This window comes from Pelobates fuscus, chromosome 1 (assembly GCF_036172605.1).
Source record: "Pelobates fuscus isolate aPelFus1 chromosome 1, aPelFus1.pri, whole genome shotgun sequence".
NCBI lineage: Eukaryota > Metazoa > Chordata > Amphibia > Anura > Pelobatidae > Pelobates > Pelobates fuscus.
The window spans coordinates 487,112,732-487,134,905 of NC_086317.1; the positions used below are offsets into that span (position 1 = coordinate 487,112,732).

At 46.4% G+C, this 22,174-nt stretch overlaps 1 protein-coding gene and 1 long non-coding RNA gene across 2 annotated transcripts in view; one reads left to right on the forward strand and one right to left on the reverse strand.

Annotated features, from left to right (window-relative positions):
* Window positions 1–22,174, reverse strand: part of LOC134573219 (uncharacterized) — a 137,123-nt gene that overhangs the window by 45,335 nt on the left and 69,614 nt on the right. The gene's annotated exons all lie outside the window — the stretch shown is intronic.
* CLPB (ClpB family mitochondrial disaggregase) overlaps window positions 413–22,174 on the forward strand; it is a 476,081-nt gene continuing 454,319 nt past the window's right edge. The window contains exons 1-4 of the mRNA XM_063432786.1: window positions 413–991; window positions 9,587–9,638; window positions 10,708–10,794; window positions 19,294–19,397. Of these exons, the coding sequence (XP_063288856.1) occupies window positions 445–991; window positions 9,587–9,638; window positions 10,708–10,794; window positions 19,294–19,397 (790 nt within the window). The 5' untranslated portion in view covers window positions 413–444. The remainder of the gene's footprint in view (window positions 992–9,586; window positions 9,639–10,707; window positions 10,795–19,293; window positions 19,398–22,174) is intronic.

Consider the following 22,174-nt stretch of genomic DNA (forward strand, 5'->3'; position numbering starts at 1 on the left):
TAATAAAATAATAATATAATTGTAATAATAATATTAATAATATAATAATAATAATTGTGAATTTACGTTTAATTCTCAGTAACGCTGACTTTAGTAAATTTGTTATTTCTGGTTATTGGTGATCTCAGGTTATTTAATTAATCCTCCATGGATTAAAACACATTAAATAACACAATGACATTATAAACATATAAAATGCTGTAATAATCCTGCAATACACATTGTGTGACAGTTAATAAACTACAATTCCCGGCAAGCATTGCACAGGCCGAGGCTGCGTCGCGCAAAGCATGTCGGGGAGTGTAGTCCATCAGCGCTAGACCGTCGTCCCTTCATGTGATTGCAGACTACATCTCCCGTGAGCCATCGCGGCGCGGCTCCGCTCAGTGACAGGCCTGGGAAACTGACAGACGGTCGCCATCTTGGTTGTCCTGTGAGCGGCTCATGTGGCGGGCGCGGGTGTCCGGTGTCGGCCGGCTTATTGTGTGTCGGTCAGGGCGGCCCCACGGCGGTACCGCACGGTGTCCGGGAAGACCTCGCTCGGCAGGCGCGGGGGGACATGCTGCGCTCGGCCTGCAGTACCCGCGAGCGGACACTGGGGGGAGCCCGAGAGACAGACACCAGCAGGCTGAGAGCCACAGACTGAACTACCTGCATTCTACCACTGGGGGGAGCCCGAGAGACAGACACCAGCAGGCTGAGAGCCACAGACTGAACTACCTGCATTCTACCACTGGGGGGAGCCCGAGAGACAGACACCAGCAGGCTGAGAGCCACAGACTGAACTACCTGCATTCTACCACTGGGGGGAGCCCGAGAGACAGACACCAGCAGGCTGAGAGCCACAGACTGAACTACCTGCATTCTACCACTGGGGGGAGCCCGAGAGACAGACACCAGCAGGCTGGTAGCCACACTTGGCTGGATGGTGGTCCTGCGCTTGCTCTTGCCCTCCTGGCATATTGTTACAGAAAGGAGGACAAGGCAGAGGGTGAATATGTTTTGTGGGTGGGGTACTTACCTGCCACACCGTTAATGACTATTTGAGTTTCCAGGGCAGAGTTTATATATGGAGTGCCCAGGAAAGAGCTGATCCCAAGAGCTGACAGTCTGTTACTAAGTTAGGAATCTATTTCTGTTATTAGCCGGAGTTATTCATTTCCAGGCCCCAGCTCTGATATCTGCCTGCATATAACATGCCCTGGGGTAGGGGTAATATCAGATTTACAGTTATTTCGTATCCTTAATACACTGCGAATCCTGGGTCTGCCATGTTTTTCCAGACACACTAAGCACATGTGCTGCTCTGCAATTTGTAGGATGCGTGTACCTCACTGATTTCTACATACTGCTGGGCAGTACTCTTCATTTACTGCCTATCGTTATGAGTCTGGGAAAACACTGGGGACTTCAGCAATTCGTATTAAAGCAGATTTCTGTGCTCTGAGTTTAATCCATTTTATGGCAGTGCCAAGAATCTGATGTCCCTCCCCTGATGTCGGCTGACGTTAGGGACCTAATGTGCATGCGCGGCAAGTGCTGCACCATAACAACTATGTAACCACATAGGAAATAAATGAATGAATGCTTTCCTATAGGGTTTTAGCTGATTCTGGATGTCCTAATGCAGAGCCAGAGGATGACAAGCGTCAGGTGACCAAAAGTCGCATAACGACCCACAAGTCCCTCTAGTGGCTGTCTAGTAGAGAGCCGCTAGAGGTGGAGTAAACCATGCAATTGTTTCTCAATAACTGCAATAATTACCATTACAGGGTTGAGGGGGCAGGGACACTTCAATAAGCTGAAGTTATCTGGGTGCCTTTAGTGTCCCTTTAATGGGGCAAAGACAATGTGTATTTATCAGAGTAAAGCACTCATGAATGTATGTAAATGAACAAATACATAATAGTGCAGACTGCATAATATCAAAAGGCTAAACGTACCTATGACACGTTTCGCTTGTGTACCTTCTTCAGATTGTTAGATTCCTGTAGACGAATATATACTCTCTCATAACGAAGCCCTTCCCAAAAGAAAGACGAATAAGTAGCTTATAAAAACATAGACAAATATATATGCTCATAAATAGAAAATTACTTCTGGCACGTTCTTCAGCCTTGTGTCTGTCACAAAAAATGCAAGGAGAAAATTATTATTAATATAAATAATTTGTAAAAAAATAAAGAAAAATAAATATTTATATATTTTAAAAGAGCTATAATACCAGCTAATGCCTTTACATAATAAGACCCCCTATAGGAATAAAATGCCAGCACAATACATACAGAAATTAAACTCTGGGAACCACCTTTCATGTCCAGTCCACAAGTAAAACCCATGGGTTAATTATATGGACATAAAAAATAGGCTTTTATCTGAAGAATGTTCCAGTAATAGTGTTACCAACCTCAGTGGCGAAGACGAATCTTCCCACCAAATTAAAGGTTACCCAAGCATGAGCCTAGACTTCATGAAGGATACAACAGGAATAATGTTTTATTGATCCCACACTGGCTTTTATGGAAATCCTCATGCAAAAGGACCTCCCACAATAAACAAAAGGAACAACCAATCATAATACAGATTTACAGTAAAACCCTCCCTTCCTCTGCCTGGGAGATAATGAGATAAGTTAAGGAATAACCAAATTATCTCCAGGCAAAGGGCACACAATTTCCCCAAAACTTGGAACACCCCTTTATACTCTAGGTATCCCCTGATAGCCCCGATCTGGGAGACCAACATATTCAAATTTCACCCATATCGGTTCAGGGGTTCTCAAAAAGTGTGGAAGTCTTAGTTCACCGACCGCACACGAGTCTCCTGCCCAAAACAGTTCCACAAATTCAGTGTGTGCGGACGGTCAATTCAGAAAACAGCATAAAAATGGATAAAAGCACCAATGGAGCCTCCTGGCTCATAGGAGCGATTGTTCCCCGTGTTCGTATGAATCAAACAACCGAACGGCACTCTCCTAGCTGTTCGGAAACAAAAGGTAGCAGGCGTATGTGTCAGCGGTGTTCGGTAAGTCGAGTGTCCAATTTTAGTTCCAGACACTCGGCGACCAAGTCCCGCTGCCTCCTTTCGTGCAAACAAGATGGCCGCCATTTTCTCTTCCACGTGGCATTCGACTCTACGAACGGCGGCCGCCCAGAGAGCGCTTAATAGATGGTTCCCTTGAAGATAGGGAACCAGGAGGGTGGTCGGTGTTCGGTGGTTTAATCTACCGAACCAATAATCCAACATAACGAAATACATCAGAAAGTCACAAATTAAAGAAGGAAATACAGAAAATAGGTCTATTTTCTTCACAAATAGTTTTCTATTTACATGTTTATTTTTTTTTATATGCCATATATTATGTTTTTCTCTTGTGGAAAGGGCTTCGTTCTGGAAGTGTATATATTCTTGTACAGGAGGTCATTATGAACATTAGCAATCTGAAGATGCTGTGTATGTAAAACGCGTTGGGCATTAGAGGCGGAGTATTGCTAATGAGCCACGTGGAACACGGCGTCTGATCTGAAGGACTCTGCGGGTATACTTTCATTAATTCAGTCCAGTCTTGACGTTATTTGGACATTGTTTTATGCCCAGTAGTGGGCTCGTAGTCCGGCCGTTTGTCTTCTGTGGTCCTCGGCCGCCTTATTAATATTTACCTATTTTATAATTTTACGCCCAAGCACCGCTGCCTGCGTTCGCGGGAACAAGATTGCACAAACTAAGTCAAACTAAGTCTTTTAACAGGGTTTTTGCAGGGTCCATAGTTATTGGGCAGGAGGATAGCCAGCAGGCCCCTCCAGGCACTCGTGGCAGAGGCATTTCTGCCACAACAATGTATAGCTAAAATCTCATGCTCTTTCAAAAGAAAATATGTAAAAAGAAAAAACAGAACCGGTATCCTTTATTTAAATTATCCATAAATATGAAATTGAGACCAGTATTGGAAGCTTAAATTAAATAAAGTTTTATTAGTTTTTAAATAAGTTAACAACTGTACTTTGGACATTTAAAGGAACATTATAGTGTTGGGAATACAAACCTATTTAGGTCGGTGTCCCCACTCTCTCTGGAGTGAAAAGGGGATTTTACTTAACCTTTACTCCACTGCTACTCCAGTCTTAACTGCGACTGGCCCCGCCGCCATGGTGAGGTAGTCCCAATCCACTGCTTTCCCATGAGAAAGCATTAGAGGCCATTGCACATGTGCGGCAAAACGCTGCGCTGCGCCAGTCAGCATCTCCTCATAGAGATACATTGAATCAATGCATCTCTGTGGGGAACATTTACTGCCTCCATGCAGGTTGTAGAGACATTTAACGTGGGTCATGCACATCATGCAGCACTGGACTAGGAGGCACCTCTCGTGGCCTTCTGAGTGACTGCTCATAGAGGTGTTACTAGGCAGTAATGCAAACACTCCCTTTTCTATGAAAACACAGTGTTTACATTGCTGAGCCTTTAGGGACAGGATATAGACACCAGAACCAATAAGCTGTAGTGGTTATGGTGACTACAGTGTAGTAATTGCCTACTTTATAAGCACAATGAATGTGTAGTTCTTACAATATAATTATCTGTTGTATTTCTCTTCCGATATGGAGTTTATAGCTAATGATCCATGTATTCCTCCTTTAAAACCTTTTGTTTACCATAAATTGCCTTCCCAGTGGGCGCAGTGCTCCTGCCGTAACGGCTGTGTATTTTAATCCTGTTTATTATAGTCATTTTGCCGTATTATAGCGCCCGGTCTCCGCTGGGGTTCTGTATGATAGAATGTGTGTCACTATTTGCTGCAGCTCCCGCTGGCTTCTGTTATGTGTGAGAGCGGAAATCTGAATCGATAGCAGGATGAATTCTGTTGTGTTTTATATATATATATAAATGGATGGACAGAGAGGCCCATATGTAAAATGTAAAGCATACTCGTTCTTCCAGTGAGCTGCCGTTACTTATCTGTGCATTTCTCTGTAACTAGCCTTCATTTAACCCCTTAAGGACACATGCCATGTGTGACATGTCATGATTCCCTTTTATTCCAGAAGTTTGGTCCTTAAGGGGTTAAAGGGGACCAATCGCTTCTCCGGAGTATTATATTTTCCTATCCCTATGACTAAAGGGTTACTCCAACCATCATGACACCACAGCCTCCTGTACTAGTTACGATGCCAGGATTACCCGTTTACCTTAGTCGCTGGAAGACTTCCATGCTCTCTGGTCAGCTGACATTCTGTGCACAGAGTTGGCATTAGCCAGTCCGTAACTGATGACATCCCAATGCCTCCGTTACACTTTCAACAGCAGAGCGATTATTTCTGTATGTGAAGCATTTCATAGCAAAACACGGCACAGACAGACTCCAGGCACCATAACCACTTTAAATCACTAAAGTGGTTATGGTGCTTGGAATTACCCTTTAAAAAATGGGTTTGAGGTCTGAAAAATATCTGTAGAAATCCACTTGTTTCTGTCATGCCACTGGGTGCCTCTATCTTCGCTCCCTGTCAATCATTATAAGCTCTGTCCGTTACTCCTGGCAGTCAGTATAGAGAGAGCCACCTCCATCTTCGCTCCCTGTCAATCATTGTTATAAGCTCCGCCCTTTACACCTGGCAGTCAGTATAGAGAGAGCCACCTCCATCTTAGCTCCCTGTCAATCATTGTTATAAGCTCCGCCCTTTACACCTGGCAGTCAGCATAGAGAGAGCCGCCTCCATCTTAGCTCCCTGTCAATCATTGTTATAAGCTCCGCCCATTACACCTGGCAGTCAGTATAGAGAGAGCCGCCTCCATCTTCGCTTCCTGTCAATCATTATAAGCTCTGTCCGTTACTCCTGGCAGTCAGTATAGAGAGAGCCACCTCCATCTTAGCTCCCTGTCAATCATTGTTATAAGCTCCGCCCTTTACACCTGGCAGTCAGTACAGAGAGAGCCACCTCCATCTTAGCTCCCTGTCAATCATTGTTATAAGCTCCATCCTTTACACCTGGCAGTCAGTATAGAGAGAGACACCTCCATCTTAGCTTCCTGTCAGTCATTGTTATAAGCTCCGCCCTTTACACCTGGCAGTCAGTATAGAGAGAGCCACCTCCATCTTAGCTCCCTGTCAATCATTGTTATAAGCTCCGCCCTTTACATCTGGCACTCAGTATAGAGAGAGCCACCTCCATCTTAGCTCCCTGTCAGTCATTGTTATAAGCTCCGCCCTTTACACCTGGCAGTCAGTATAGAGAGAGCCGCCTCCATCTTAGCTTCCTGTCAATCATTGTTATAAGCTCCGCCCTTTACACCTGGCAGTCAGTATAGAGAGAGCCACCTCCATCTTAGCTCCCTGTCAATCATTGTTATAAGCTCCATCCTTTACACCTGGCAGTCAGTATAGAGAGAGCCACCTCCATCTTAGCTTCCTGTCAGTCATTGTTATAAGCTCCGCCCTTTACACCTGGCAGTCAGTATAGAGAGAGCCACCTCCATCTTAGCTCCCTGTCAATCATTGTTATAAGCTCCGCCCTTTACATCTGGCACTCAGTATAGAGAGAGCCACCTCCATCTTAGCTCCCTGTCAGTCATTGTTATAAGCTCCACCCTTTACACCTGGCAGTCAGTATAGAGAGAGCCGCCTCCATCTTAGCTTCCTGTCAATCATTGTTATAAGCTCCGCCCTTTACACCTGGCAGTCAGTATAGAGAGAGCCACCTCCATCTTAGCTCCCTGGCAATCATTGTTATAAGCTCCGCCCTTTAACCTGGCAGTCAGTATAGAGAGAGCCACCTCCATCTTAGCTCCCTGGCAATCATTGTTATAAGCTCCGCCCTTTACACCTGGCAGTCAGTATAGAGAGAGCCACCTCCATCTTAGCTCCCTGTCAATCATTGTTATAAGCTCCATCCTTTACAACTGGCAGTCAGTATAGAGAGAGCCACCTCCGTCTTAGCTTCCTGTCAGTCATTGTTATAAGCTCCGCCCTTTACACCTGGCAGTCAGTATAGAGAGAGCCACCTCCATCTTAGCTCCCTGTCAATCATTGTTATAAGCTCCGCCCTTTACATCTGGCACTCAGTATAGAGAGAGCCACCTCCATCTTAGCTCCCTGTCAGTCATTGTTATAAGCTCCGCCCTTTACACCTGGCAGTCAGTATAGAGAGAGCCGCCTCCATCTTAGCTTCCTGTCAATCATTGTTATAAGCTCCGCCCTTTACACCTGGCAGTCAGTATAGAGAGAGCCACCTCCATCTTAGCTCCCTGTCAATCATTGTTATAAGCTCCGCCCTTTACACCTGGCAGTCAGTATAGAGAGAGCCACCTCCATCTTAGCTCCCTGTCAATCATTGTTATAAGCTCCGCCCTTTACACCTGGCAGTCAGTATAGAGAGAGCCACCTCCATCTTAGCTCCCTGTCAATCATTGTTATAAGCTCCGCCCTTTACACCTGGCAGTCAGTATAGAGAGAGCCACCTCCATCTTAGCTCCCTGTCAATCATTGTTATAAGCTCCGCCCCTTTACACCTGGCAGTCAGTATAGAGAGAGCCACCTCCATCTTAGCTCCCTGGCAATCATTGTTATAAGCTCCGCCCTTTACACCTGGCAGTCAGTATAGAGAGAGCCACCTCCATCTTAGCTCCCTGGCAATCATTGTTATAAGCTCCGCCCTTTACACCTGGCAGTCAGTATAGAGAGAGCCGCCTCCATCTTAGCTTCCTGTCAATCATTGTTATAAGCTCCGCCCTTTACACCTGGCAGTCAGTATAGAGAGAGCCACCTCCATCTTAGCTTCCTGTCAATCATTGTTATAAGCTCCGCCCTTTACACCTGGCAGTCAGTATAGAGAGAGCCACCTCCATCTTAGCTCCCTGTCAATCATTGTTATAAGCTCCGCCCTTTACACCTGGCAGTCAGTATAGAGAGAGCCACCTCCATCTTAGCTCCCTGTCAGTCATTGTTATAAGCTCCACCCTTTACACCTGGCAGTCAGTATAGAGAGAGCCACCTCCATCTTAGCTCCCTGTCAATCATTGTTATAAGCTCCGCCCTTTACACCTGGCAGTCAGTATAGAGAGAGCCACCTCCATCTTAGCTCCCTGTCAGTCATTGTTATAAGCTCCACCCTTTACACCTGGCAGTCAGTATAGAGAGAGCCACCTCCATCTTAGCTTCCTGTCAATCATTGTTATAAGCCCCGCCCTTTACACCTGGCAGTCAGTATAGAGAGAGCCACCTCCATCTTAGCTTCCTGTCAGTCATTGTTATAAGCTCCGCCCTTTACACCTGGCAGTCAGTATAGAGAGAGCCGCCTCCATCTTAGCTCCCTGTCAATCATTGTTATAAGCTCTGCCCTTTACACCTGGCAGTCAGTATAGAGAGAGCCGCCTCCATCTTAGCTCCCTGTCAATCATTGTTATAAGCTCCGCCCTTTACACCTGGCAGTCAGTATATAGAGAGCCGCCTCCATCTTAGCTCCCTGTCAATCATTGTTATAAGCTCAGCCCTTTACACCTGGCAGTCAGTATAGAGAGAGCCACCTCCATCTTAGCTCCCTGTCAATCATTGTTATAAGCTCCGCCCCTTACACCTGGCAGTCAGTATAGAGAGAGCCACTTCCATCTTAGCTCCCTGTCAATCATTGTTATAAGCTCCGCCCTTTACACCTGGCAGTCAGTATAGAGAGAGCCGCCTCCATCTTAGCTCCCTGTCAATCATTATAAGCTCCGCCCTTTACACCTGGCAGGCAGCACAGAGAGAAGATTTGAGATTAGCGTCAGCCTCTGGGTCAGGGCACACATTGTATCTGAGGGATAGTATAAGAAAACTACTACAAAAGTGTTTTGTAAAGTAGCAGACCGTATTCTGTCATTATTTTGATTCTATTTATTAAAATTAAAAAAGAAGTCATGTTTTTCTTCATAATAAATTCTGCTTGTTTTTCTAAATTTCAGTTTTTTAGAAGGCCGTTAAATATATTCAAGCAGTAAAAAAGGTGTTGGATATATTCATAAATCCGTTGCGTCAACAATAAAAATGGCGCACATGCAATAGATGATAAGTGTCTGTGACACTTTGATAAATCTCCCCCATTGTTTCTCCTGCTTTCTGTGCAATTTCGATGCCAGACGCAAGGGGCGGAGCTTCTAACCATGATTCACTGGGAGCCAGGATGGAGGCGCTCAGGTCCAGGATAGATCTAGAGGCTGAATTGTGAATTTTTAGATTTCATTTTATTTTTCAGCCGTCTCAAGCAGGCTCAACATGTGAATTTCTATCGCAGCTGAATTTATACTACACTGATGGACAAATTAAAACAAGCACATAATGATTGATAAGTAAATCGTATTACACATCCTGGGAAGTGACCTCTCCTTTTAAATGCTGATTTAGTAGTTATAGCCACCGCTAGAAGTCGCCAACATTGTCGCTGTAGCGTTCTGACCCCCCGCGAGTTAATGTCATGCTATATGAATAGTAACACCTTATAGTACATGAGCTTTAACCCTTTACTGACCTAGGAGATGAATACAAAACTGTGCTAACAATCTGGAGGTTTCATTACACTTTTCATTGTTTACATCCACCTGTCTTCTCTGCCCCCAGGTGAGACACTTCTGGAAGCAGCCAGACTAGGAAATGTCCCTGAGCTGGACAGGTGAGTCACTCTGTATAATTGGGTCTATTTAACGCCTGCAATATCCATAGATTAGGCTGGAGACACTGTGCAGGTGGAACTGCAGCAATATCCATAGATTAGATCTCAACCATTTAACCCTTTGAAGCCGTCACGGATAATGGATATTTAGAATGAGTCCGGTGTGTAGCCTGGATTGTGAGTGTCAGAGTTATGTACTAATGTGAATTTCAAAGCACAGAGTAGCCAAACTGGGAGCATAGATGTCCATTTCTGCTATTTCCACCTTTAATTTGAGTGGGAAAATAAAATAAATATTCTCTAAATGACCTTCTTTAACCCTTAGATTCCCGCCCCATGTCTTATCCTGGGCTGTTAGTTACAGATTGAGTGATAATTGTTCATTACTGTCAGGGCTTTGGGGCATCGTTAATTAAATCCAAGCCTCTGTGCCCAGGTTGTCATCTTCTTTTCCGTGATTTCTGGACTACTCCCATCATCCTCAGCTGCTGGCTTTTATAGTCGGAGAGTTGAATTATTCATTGTATTCATGAAATATCTACAAACTATATATCAGCGTCCCCGCCTTGTGATGCTCATTGTAAAGGGGCCGTCTCTGCCCTGGGTCCTAATGTTTTAAATTGACCAGAGAGATACAAACATTGAATGAAACCTGCCCAATGTTGCATCATGGTAGCAGTTAATGTGACTGTACTCTTCAAGGTCGCAGTTTCAGTAAGGGTTAATGCAGGCTGAGTGTGTTGGTATTTTGCGGCTGTCCTCCTGGAGGTTTGCACCATTTATTCCAGAGACCAAGTGCCCTGTGTTCAGACATACTGTGTAATAATATTCTCACTGGCGCAGGTTCTCATTGGTCCTTGGTGATGAGATCCTGACTAATGACCTCAGAGACTAAATAATGTCATAAATTCATATCAAAATGAGCAAAATTGGGAACATTCAAAGACTCCTGATCTTACTGTCTCATCAGCATGGCCCTAAATAGGAGTCTGCTAACCGTGCCCCTCTCACACGACAATCATTGAATAACATGGCTCCCAGCAGGGGTTAATCCTGTCTCTTGTTGCAGGCTACTGTCACACAAGGTGGATCCCAATGTGCGGCACAAGCTCGGCTGGACGGCCCTGATGGTGGCAGCTATTGGCCGAAACCAAAGGTATAGTGCTAGTGTCACAGAGGGAATCATGAGAGACACCATAACACATACTGTGCGTGAGTGTGCCCACAATTCACTGCATCCTATACCAACTGAGTCTATATACCTTCTGACTGAGCCATTAGGGATGTCATCCACAATGCTGAGGTTAAATGTGGGCCTGGCCGAGATGTTAAGGAAATGTCACTATATAGAGGTTGACACCAGGATTTGGCCATACACTCACACTCCATAACAGCCCCATCTCTGGGAAGTTGTCACTGGGAGCTGACACCTTCAGGAGTTTGTTTTAGAACAATTTAACCCTGAAGCTGGTCCCTCGGTGTCTGTCTGCTCTGCCTCTGTCCTTTCTCCAGGAAGGTTAGACTCGGTGCGATAACGTACTATTAAGTGACTGGCTGAGAGTGTCTACCAAGGCAAACTTGAGTGTACAGCGATCAGAGGAAGGATTTAAGAATAAACACAGTCTAGGGAGGGTTTATGGAATATGTAGCTCTGTCCCAGTCATCACACAAGTGGAATTATTCAGTAATCTGATCAGTTTCATGCTGTAATCTCAGTTTATGCAGTTTTGTGAACCAGACTGTATGCAGCGTCTCCCGAGCCTGTGGTCCAGGCTTTTTCCATAATAATGACAGTCCTCCATGGTGATAGAATGTATCTACCCCCCGCCCCACCTTTCTTGGTCCTTAGCCTTACTGGTTAATTCCTGCTAATATCATTTAATATGTGATGGATGAATGACTGTATTATTGACAAACACACATGTAAATTCCATGCGTTCCCATTTAAATGCACCCGCCTAGGAGTTGGACACTCCAGTATTATTTTAAGGGATCCATTTAAACAGACTGACGCAGGGATTCACATTTTAGTAACGTTACCCAGGAACTTAACTTTAAATAGCGAGATCTGGATTATTAGTCCTGTCTTATTGTATTTTATATGCCACCTCCTCTAGACTGGAAGCTCGTTTGAGCAGGGTCATTGTCTCATTTATTGTTAAAGCGGCACTGTCATGCCGAATTCCGTTTTTTTTTTAACCCCCCTCCCGCCTCAACTACATCCAATCGACCCCCTAGTCATCCCCAAATGCCCCTATGTCCCCCACATTACCTATTTTTTATTCTTTATTTTCTGCCCGATCTTTATTCAGGGCGCCGCCATCTTTGTGTGGGTAGGTGAAGTCCCTATGGGACACGTCATCTACCCACACTACACAGACTGTGAGATTCCCGCACATGCCCAGTGAAACACCTGGACATGCGAACGGGAATTTCACCTATTCATTCATTCATCAGACAGACGAATGAATGAATAGAAAAAATCAGACGAACAAACTAACACTGTGTATCAGTGTTAGTTTGTTCGTTCAGTTTATTACAAGAAGGGAGCTACCGGCGTGCAGCTCCCTCCTTGTAATATGTAACTATAGAAGCGGTGGGGAGCAGCTCCCCACCACTTCATAAGCCCCCCAGGTCCCCCCCTCACTCTATGGGGGTCAATATGACCCCCATAATAGCACAAGGGAGATTAAAATCTCCCCAATGCCCCTACTCGCTATATCGCGAGTAGGGGCATGTCCACTAAACAGTGAGCAGCCTGTGGCTGCTCACTGTAAAAAAAAAAAAAAAAAAAGGGTAATAAGGGGGGGACGGGGGGTCTACTGTCCTCCCCCGCCGGCCCCCACCCCTGGACGGCGGGTGGGGGCCATAATGGGAATGAGGGGGGACCTACTGTCCTCCCCTCAGGCCCCCACCCCTGGGCGGCGGGTGGGGGCCATAATAGTAATAAGGGGGGGGGACCTACTGTCCTCCAGCCCCCGGTCCCCACCCCTGGGCGGCGGGTGGGGGCCCTAATGGAAAAAAGGGGGGGGGGGACCTACTGTCCTCCCCCCCGGCCCCCACCCCTGGGCGGCGGGTGGGGGCCATAATAGTAATAAGGGGGGGGACCTACTGTCCTCCAGCCCCCGGCCCCCACCCCTGGGCGGCGGGTGGGGGCCCTAATGGAAAAAAAGGGGGGGGGACCTACTGTCCTCCCCCCGGCCCCCACCCCTGGGCGGCGGGTGGGGGCCATAATAGTAATAAGGGGGGGGGGGATCTACTGTCCTTCCCCCCCCCGGCCCCCACCCCTGGGCGGCGGGTGGGGGCCATAACGATAATGGGGGGGGGACCTACTGTCCTCCCCCCGCCCCCACCCCTGGGCGGCGGGTGGGGGCACTAAGTAAATTCCCCCCCCCCCCCCCATCAAGGTGACTAGGGGTGCCCAAGCCCCTAGTCACCCACCCCCCACCCAAATAAAAAATGCCCCTACCTACCCCCCTCACCCTAAAAAATAGTGAGGGGGGAATAAAATTGCTAACCTGTAAAGTAAAATTAAACTTACCATTCGACGTCTTCTTTTTTCTAAAATCTTCATTTTTCAGCCCCAAAAAAGGCCAAATAAAAAACCATCATAGCCGTCGAACTAAAAATAAAATAAAAAACCCGAGCGCAAAAAAAAAACCCGACGAAAAAGAAAAAACCCGAGCGCACAAAAAAATAATCCATCTTCACCCATGGAGGGCTCCGCGCAGACTGAGCTCCGCAGGGCGGGGCAAGGCTTATAAAGCCTTGCCCCGCCCTGCAATTAGCCTAAGAACACTCTGATTGGTGGGTTTAAGCCAATCAGAGTGCTCTTTGTCATTTTACAAGCGTGGGAAAGTTCTTTGGAATTTTCCCACGCTTGTAAAATGTCACAGAGCACTGTGATTGGATGGCTTGAAATCCATCCAATCACAGTGCTCTGTGTCATTTTACAAGCGTGGGAAAGTTCTTTGGAATTTTCCCACGCTTGTAAAATGACACAGAGCACTGTGATTGGATGGATTTCAAGCCATCCAATCACAGTGCTCTGTGTCATTTTACAAGCGTGGGAAAGTTCTTTGGAATTTTCCCACGCTTGTAAAATGACACAGAGCACTGTGATTGGATGGCTTTAAATCCATCCAATCACAGTGCTCTGTGTCATTTTACAAGCGTGGGAAAGTTCTTTGGAATTTTCCCACGCTTGTAAAATGACACAGAGCACTGTGATTGGATGGATTTCAAGCCATCCAATCACAGTGCTCTGTGTCATTTTACAAGCGTGGGAAAGTTCTTTGGAATTTTCCCACGCTTGTAAAATGACACAGAGCACTGTGATTGGATGGATTTCAAGCCATCCAATCACAGTGCTCTGTGTCATTTTACAAGCGTGGGAAAGTTCTTTGGAATTTTCCCACGCTTGTAAAATGACACAGAGCACTGTGATTGGATGGCTTTCAAGCCATCCAATCACAGTGCTCTGTGTCATTTTACAAGCGTGGGAAAATTCCAAAGAACTTTCCCACGCTTGTAAAATGACAAAGAGCACTCTGATTGGCTTAAACCCACCAATCAGAGTGTTCTTAGGCTAATTGCAGGGCGGGGCAAGGCTTTATAAGCCTTGCCCCGCCCTGCGGAGCTCAGTCTGCGCGGAGCCCTCCATGGGTGAAGATGGATTATTTTTTTGTGCGCTCGGGTTTTTTCTTTTCGTCGGGTTTTTTTTTTTGCGCTCGGGTTTTTTATTTTATTTTTAGTTCGACGGCTATGATGGTTTTTTATTTGGCCTTTTTTGGGGCTGAAAAATGAAGATTTTAGAAAAAAGAAGACGTCGAATGGTAAGTTTAATTTTACTTTACAGGTTAGCAATTTTATTCCCCCCTCACTATTTTTTAGGGTGAGGGGGGTAGGTAGGGGCATTTTTTATTTGGGTGGGGGGTGGGTGACTAGGGGCTTGGGCACCCCTAGTCACCTTGATGGGGGGGGGGGGGGGGAATTTACTTAGTGCCCCCACCCGCCGCCCAGGGGTGGGGGCGGGGGGAGGACAGTAGGTCCCCCCCCCATTATCGTTATGGCCCCCACCCGCCGCCCAGGGGTGGGGGCCGGGGGGGGGGAGGACAGTAGATCCCCCCCCCCCTTATTACTATTATGGCCCCCACCCGCCGCCCAGGGGTGGGGGCCAGGGGGGAGGACAGTAGGTCCCCCCCCCCTTTATTACTATTATGGCCCCCACCCGCCGGCCAGGGGTGGGGGCCGGGGGGGAGGACAGTAGGTCCCCCCCCCCTACTACTATTATGGCCCCCACCCGCCGCCCAGGGGTGGGGGCCGGGGGGGAGGACAGTAGGTCCCCCCCCCCTTATTACTATTATGGCCCCCACCCGCCGCCCAGGGGTGGGGGCCGGGGGGGAGGACAGTAGGTCCCCCCCCCCCTTTATTACTATTATGGCCCCCACCCGCCGGCCAGGGGTGGGGGCCGGGGGGGGGGACAGTAGGTCCCCCCCCCTCATTATCTTTATGGCCCCCACCCACCGCTCAGGGGTGGGGGCGGGGGGGGGGACAATAGGTCTCCCTCCCTTATTTTACTTTACGGCCCCCACCCGTCATTTAGGGGTGGGGGGCAATATTTTTTTTATTTTTTTTCTACAGTGAGCAGCCACAGGCTGCTCACTGCTTACTAGACATGCCCCTACTCGCGGTATAGCGAGTAGGGGCATATTATTTACTAATACCAAGTCATTTTTACTTGGTGTTAGTAAATTTGGCTGAAAGACCAATTTAGGTCTTTCAGCCTTTTAGTAGATAGCTCCCTGATACCGTGGGAATTAGGGAGTTATCTACTAAGCGGCTGCAAGATGCAGCCACAGCAATGAATAGCATCGGAGTTTCATTCATTTGAATGAAATTCCGATCCGAACAAAGTACCGAATTGCATCCTAACACCAATGGAGAAACTCTTCTCATTCTGTTAGGATGCAATTCGGCAGTTTTGCCGGCGTTCTGTCTAAGTGACAGGACGTTCGGCAATACTGACAGGAAGCATTGTGGGAACTGGGAGGAAAGCTAGGGATCATGGGAAAATTGCTCTGACCAGCGGAAATGAAGCACACTTTGCTCCTCCGCTGGTCAGAGCTGGTCAAGCGGAGGAATCCCATAAGACAAAGAGTCCCTACTTTGTCTTATGGTTTTAAAGAAAACTAAAGAAGACAGGAAGAAAAGAATAACAGATCCTGAGAGAGGGGGAGAAGAGGAAGAGATTGAGGAAAGGTAAGTTCGGCATGACAGTGCCGCTTTAAATCTCCCCCTCCTATAATATTGTAAAGTTTGTTGGCGCTAAATAAATGCCAATAATAATTCGTATGATGGCAAACTTTGTGCTTATATTTTCCATGTTTTTATATTTATTCATTTATTGTGGTTGGGGACTTAGTTAATGTTTGGAAAGTCGGTATGTGTACAGCAAAACCTGTTTTGTGTTTTGTCACTTTTCATGAATCCTTTACCATTCCATAAAGAACTTGACATCCCCACCAATTGCGCTGGTTCCCAGGGTAATCCTCCCTTCCTTCTCCCAAAGCTAACATGAAGCACCTTCGCATGTTTGCAGGTCTTCTTTCCAGATTCAATTAGTTCCGTAGAAAGAAATCCAATTTCTCAGCAAGCATTGAACAATCCACAGCCGTGACATGCCTCCCACCCGGCCCCCATCCCACAGACCCTGTACGCGGTCGAGTCGCAAGTTCATAAGTGACAAAAAATCCACAAATGACTTAGGACAACACAGGATTAAGGCCAGACGGACAATAGGAGAATATAGGCTCTCGAGCGTCTCAACCCAAGCATACATGTGCCCAGTTCGTGTGTGGCGCAGCCTTTGATGAGATGCCATGACAAGCTCAATGCCATGAGTCTGCCTTCAAGGTCATTCCTTAAGAGGCTTTTTGCAGGCCTTGTTTACTTACCTTTCATGTCTCAGAAGTCATCCTGTTACTCCGTCCACCGGTGAGAGGGCAGGACAATGGTCCCTCGCTGGAGTGTGAAGGTTGTTGACTGTTCTGGCTGAGCACCGGAGCAGAACTGGAGTGAAAAGGCTGGGAGGGAGTAAGGGATGAGTGCCCTGTGGATACCATTCACCAGGAGGAGGTTCGTTTGAAGTCCCTAGCTCAGAGAAGCGGCAGCCGGCCTATTGTCCAATATGGTCAATACTTTACTTGTGGCTTTGAAGGACCCACAAGGTGTGACGTTTAGCTGCAGGCATTGTTTTGCACTTTTCATGTTTAACGTTTCTGGTTCTTAGGTGGCAGAATTGGCAAAAGCTTCTCCTGTGAGACTCTGGGGGATCAGATGCTTAAAACGAGGTGTTACCTGGGGCGAGTGTGGCTTTTCACAGCTAAACACGTGTTATATGGGGAATTATCGCGCTGCGTGATGTGGATATCGATAATTAGTGATCGAGCTCTGTCAATGCTGCAATTAAAGCTTTCAGAGTGGCGTTTAGCAGCTCCCATCTGTGCCATTCACTATGTGACACGATACTGTCCAGTTATAAATAAATAATTCTTTTGTATCACACAGCCACCCACCCCATGTGTTCCCTAATGAGGGTTAATAAGTATGTAGGGGTTTAGAAACATACCCCTCTCTGTCTCATTAGAGATTATACCTTCTAGCTTAAAGCAGCATGATGAATTATAGTGTAGGACTTTGCCTTGATTTGCCAGGTGAGCTTACGCTTTAATGGCCAGTATATCGCTGAGGTAAGGGTTACTGCAGTACCCAGAGAAAATCAAAATACAAACTTTTCCTATTGTGCTGCTGACACCTCCCTCTGCAGCTCCGAGCAGTAAAGTAATCCACAAAAATGGAAAAACCGAGGGCATGCATGCATTGATAAAGGGGATAACCCGAAGCATTTGTACCTTATGTCCTTGTAAATAAATATTTTTATTTATATCAGTGGGCACATTTGCACTGCCCTAATTTTTCAATTTTTGTAAACTTTAATGGCCATTGGAGTGAAACAAAAATCCTCCAGTTATTTAAACATTCACAGGGATCTTGTTGTATGTATTGGGGCTGATGTGTACTATGGTCATTGCTCACACCCAGGAGTAGTGGGAGTTTAATTCTGTATGCCAGCTAGAAATCCCAAATCGTGTCTATCAATTATGCAAAATAATGTAAATCATCTATTTATTATTTCTATTGTCTTGGCCCGGCAAATTGTAATTATTCATCATTTAGTCAATACTTAGAGTAGAGTGATTATAACACCTACACAAAGTGAGTGCATCTGCTCAGTGTTAAAATATTGGATTAAGATTCAATGAGCTACATTAAAGGGACACTATAGTCACCTGAACAACTTTAGCTTAATGAAGCAGTTTTGGTGTATAGAACATGCCCCTGCAGCCTCACTGCTCAATCCTCTGCCATTTAGGAGTTAAATCCCTTTGTTTATGAACCCTAGTCACACCTCCCTGCATGTGACTTGCACAGCCTTCCATAAACACTTCCTGTAAAGAGAGCCCTATTTAGGCTTTCTTTATTGCAAGTTATGTTTAATTTAGATTTTCTTATCCCCTGCCATGTTAATAGCTTGCTAGACACTGCAAGAGCCTCCTGTATGTGATTAAAGTTCAATTTAGAGATTGAGATACAATTATTTAAGGTAAATTACATCTGTTTGAAAGTGAAACCAGTTTTTTTATTCATGCAGGCTCTGTCAATCATAGCCAGGGGAGGTGTGGCTAGGGCTGCATAAACAGAAACAAAGTGATTTAACTCCTAAATGACAGTGAATTGAGCAGTGAAATTGCATGGGAATGATCTATACACTAAAACTGCTTTATTTAGCTAAAGTAATTTAGGTGACTATAGTGTTCCTTTAACTTCATTGACTCCAAATCCAGTGTTATATGAAAAACTAGCATTTTACGAGGTTGAAGGGTAGACCATAGCAGGACCACAAGGTAAGCATTCTGTGACCGAGATAGATGGTCTGTACCCAGAATCACGGCAGCCCCCTCTTTTAGCCATGAGACTAATCGGACATAGAGCTTCATTTCACAGGATATAGTAATTGATTATACATTATGGCCCTCAGGGGAATTACTGCCTCTGTCCCTGCTCCAGCTGCCTCCAGCCTGCCCCGGCAAGGTGTTGGGTCGTGGCCGTGCCCCTCCTGTTAATTCAGCGAATGCGTGACCTCTGTACTCTTTGTGGCATTGTATCCACGAAGCTGTGAATGTGTAACATGGCTCAGTAATCGATGGATCAATGTGCAGGGGGTTTATTAAACACGGCTTGTAACCAGGGTGGGAACAACAGATTAATAACCCCTTAAAAGAACACTCCATTGGCTTTTTATTTTTTCGTGGATATACCCCTTGGGTGACACATCTTGTGCTATAATGGAAAAGCATCCTGCAGCTTCAGAGTTAGTCTAGTTACCACAATGTGTATTATCCTGAACACACAGCTTGCGCAACAATATCCAGAACTGATAGTTGTATCTAGCAGACGGATACAAATGACAGCTCTACACACACATTATAAAGCACTATCGCTTGAATTCCTAGTAAGACTAGAAATGGACAAATAGAAGTATTGTTTTTTTTATATATATTTGACTGTTTTGTACATTCGTTTTCCTTCTCAGCATTGTCCGGTCCCTGCTACGAGCTGGTGCTGATCCAAACCTTGGAGATGAATTCTCTAGCGTTTACCAAGCTGCCAAGGAGAAGAACATGCACTCCTTAGAAGGTAGGAGGCAAATCCATAGCATTTGACAGGTGTTTACAGCGTTTCCAATCCCAGTGTGTTCGGTGTTTACAGCGTTTCCAATCCCAGTGTGTTCGGTGTTTACAGCGTTTCCAATCCCAGTGTGTTCTGTTTCAATAGTTACACGAGAAATCTGCGTGCATGTCACAGAGTGTCACAGCCAAGACACGTAACAACTACATTCCATTTCATTGTTAAAATAGAACACCCTACCTGCTACTGACCTCCCAGCCTGCACCGCTTCCACCCTACCTGCTACTGACCTCCCAGCCTGCACCGCTTCCACCCTACCTGCTACTGATCTCCCAGCCTGCACCGCTTCCACCCTACCTGCTACTGACCTCTAAACCTGCACCTCTTCCACCCTACCTGCTACTGACCTCCCAGCCTGCACCGCTTCCACCCTACCTGCTACTGACCTCTAAACCTGCACCTCTTCCACCCTACCTGCTACTGACCTCCCAGCCTGCACCGCTTCCACCCTACCTGCTACTGACCTCCCAGCTTGCACCGCTTCCACCCTACCTGCTACTGACCTCCCAGCCTGCACCGCTTCCACCCTACCTGCTACTGACCTCCCAGCCTGCACCGCTTCCACCCTACCTGCTACTGACCTCTAAACCTGCACCTCTTCCACCCTACCTGCTACTGACCTCCCAGCCTGCACCACTTCCACGCTACCTGCTACTGACCTCCCAGCCTGCACCGCTTCCACCCTACCTGCTACTGACCTCTAAACCTGCACCTCTTCCACCCTACCTGCTACTGACCTCCCAGCCTGCACCACTTCCACCCTACCTGCTACTGACCTCCCAGCCCTCACCGCTTCCACCCTACCTGGTACTGACCTCTAAACCTGCACCTCTTCCACCCTACCTGCTACTGACCTCCCAGCCCTCACCGCTTCCACCCTACCTGCTACTGACCTCCCAGCCCTCACCGCTTCCACCGCTGGTACTGACTTCCCAACCTGCACTGCTTCCATCCTACCCGCTACTGACCTCCCAGCCTGCACTGCTTCCATCCTACCCGCTACTGACCTCCCAGCCTGCACTGCTTCCACCCTTCCCTTAACTGACCTCCCAGCCCTCACCGCTTCCACCCTACCTGGCACTGACCTCCCAGGATGCACTGCTTCCACCCTACCTGGTACTGACCTCCCAGCCTGCACAGCTGGTGACTACAGTATCCCTTTTAAGTTATCCACAAATTGCAGTTCCATTATATTGGTGAAATAGCTGGTGTCAAAACCTCCATCGGCAAAATGGGAAAAGAGGGAATATGGTTTTATTTTCTTTATTTAACATTTTACTATGAAGAAAACTTTGACTTTTCTTGTGTTTTCCGGTCCGTCCTGGAGTACAGTACGTTGTAATGTTTAAACATAAATCACCGTTCACATTAAAGCAGTTTTTCCCTTTAAGACATTTTTTTACACACCCTTATCCTCGGGTGACCTAGGCATTTGCGATGGCGCGGTTTCACGAGATTAAAAGCAGTTCTCGCACGCTGAATGAGGACCAGGAAAGACGTGAGCAACAAAAAGACAATATTGTTCAATTTGGCTGTCAGGAGGTTTGCGTTCTGTGTGAATAACAGAGCCAAAATGTAGTTATTATTATGTAAATCTGCATCGAGACGCAGCAACCATTTTATGAGTGTTTATTTTACTGTGGAATAATTTGATACTTGTCAGATGGAAGTGAGCATGTAAAGTCTTTATTGGTGAACGGGCATGGAGTTGCCGGTATGATCTGTTCGCTAATTGTGTTTATCCAATAAACCAACATGTTTTGCATCTCTCTCTGCCCAAATTAACCCCTTCTTGTCATCACCTATTATTGTGTTCATTGACTGCTGCCTCTGCGTACCCCTCTTTCTGCGCCTGACAACCTTCTCATACTATTTGTGTGTTTTGTCTCCCGCCCCTCATCTGAATGCTTTGCTCTTGCATATCTAACCACTTTGCCTCTCTCCTCGTTTTGCTAATATTTTCTATGCTAAACCTGCACACGATAAGCACTAAAACCCTTACAGCTCTTTGCAGTGTCTCCGGGAGCCATATTTCATATGTGTGATGAGCTGTTAGCAGGGGGCACTGCACCATTGCCAGCCAAGGTTGGACGTGTAAAGATACGAGATGGGCATTATCTGAATCCAAATACTAAAGTAAAACCCAGAATGCACACTGTGTGAACTTATACTGTGCTGCTCTCCCCAAAACATATAACTGATATAGTAAGTATAAGGGTCCCATGTCTCCGGGGGGGGGGGGGTCTCAGTTTAAGGTTGTGATCGCAATCTAATTGCTAGCCTCTAAATTAAACCACTTACTCAGACAAAGTGCATTGACTAATCAGGCTGTGATTGCATGGGACGCTCTATAGCAGTATGTGTATTACACGTGAAACGCATTGATCTTCGGTGCCCATCCGCCACTTACTGACATCACAAGTGACTCATAACCGCTACAGCCTGCTCTGTGAAACAGTCACAGAATTGACATAAGCCATCATGGAACTCTCTTGCCGAGCTATCAAATGACGCTGCCGGAGGTGGAGTTAAACCCCAGGGAGCTCGCCTAAGGATCTCTGAATGAACAGCGTTTCGTACTGTTCCTTGCACCATAACCACTTATACTCTGGTCATGGTGCTTGAAGTAAGTCTCTTTAACATTACAAGTAATGGACTGTGTGAGCATATTGCAGAGTGTCAGCGGTTGGCGCAGGAGGGCTGGCTGTTTACATTATATTAAAGAA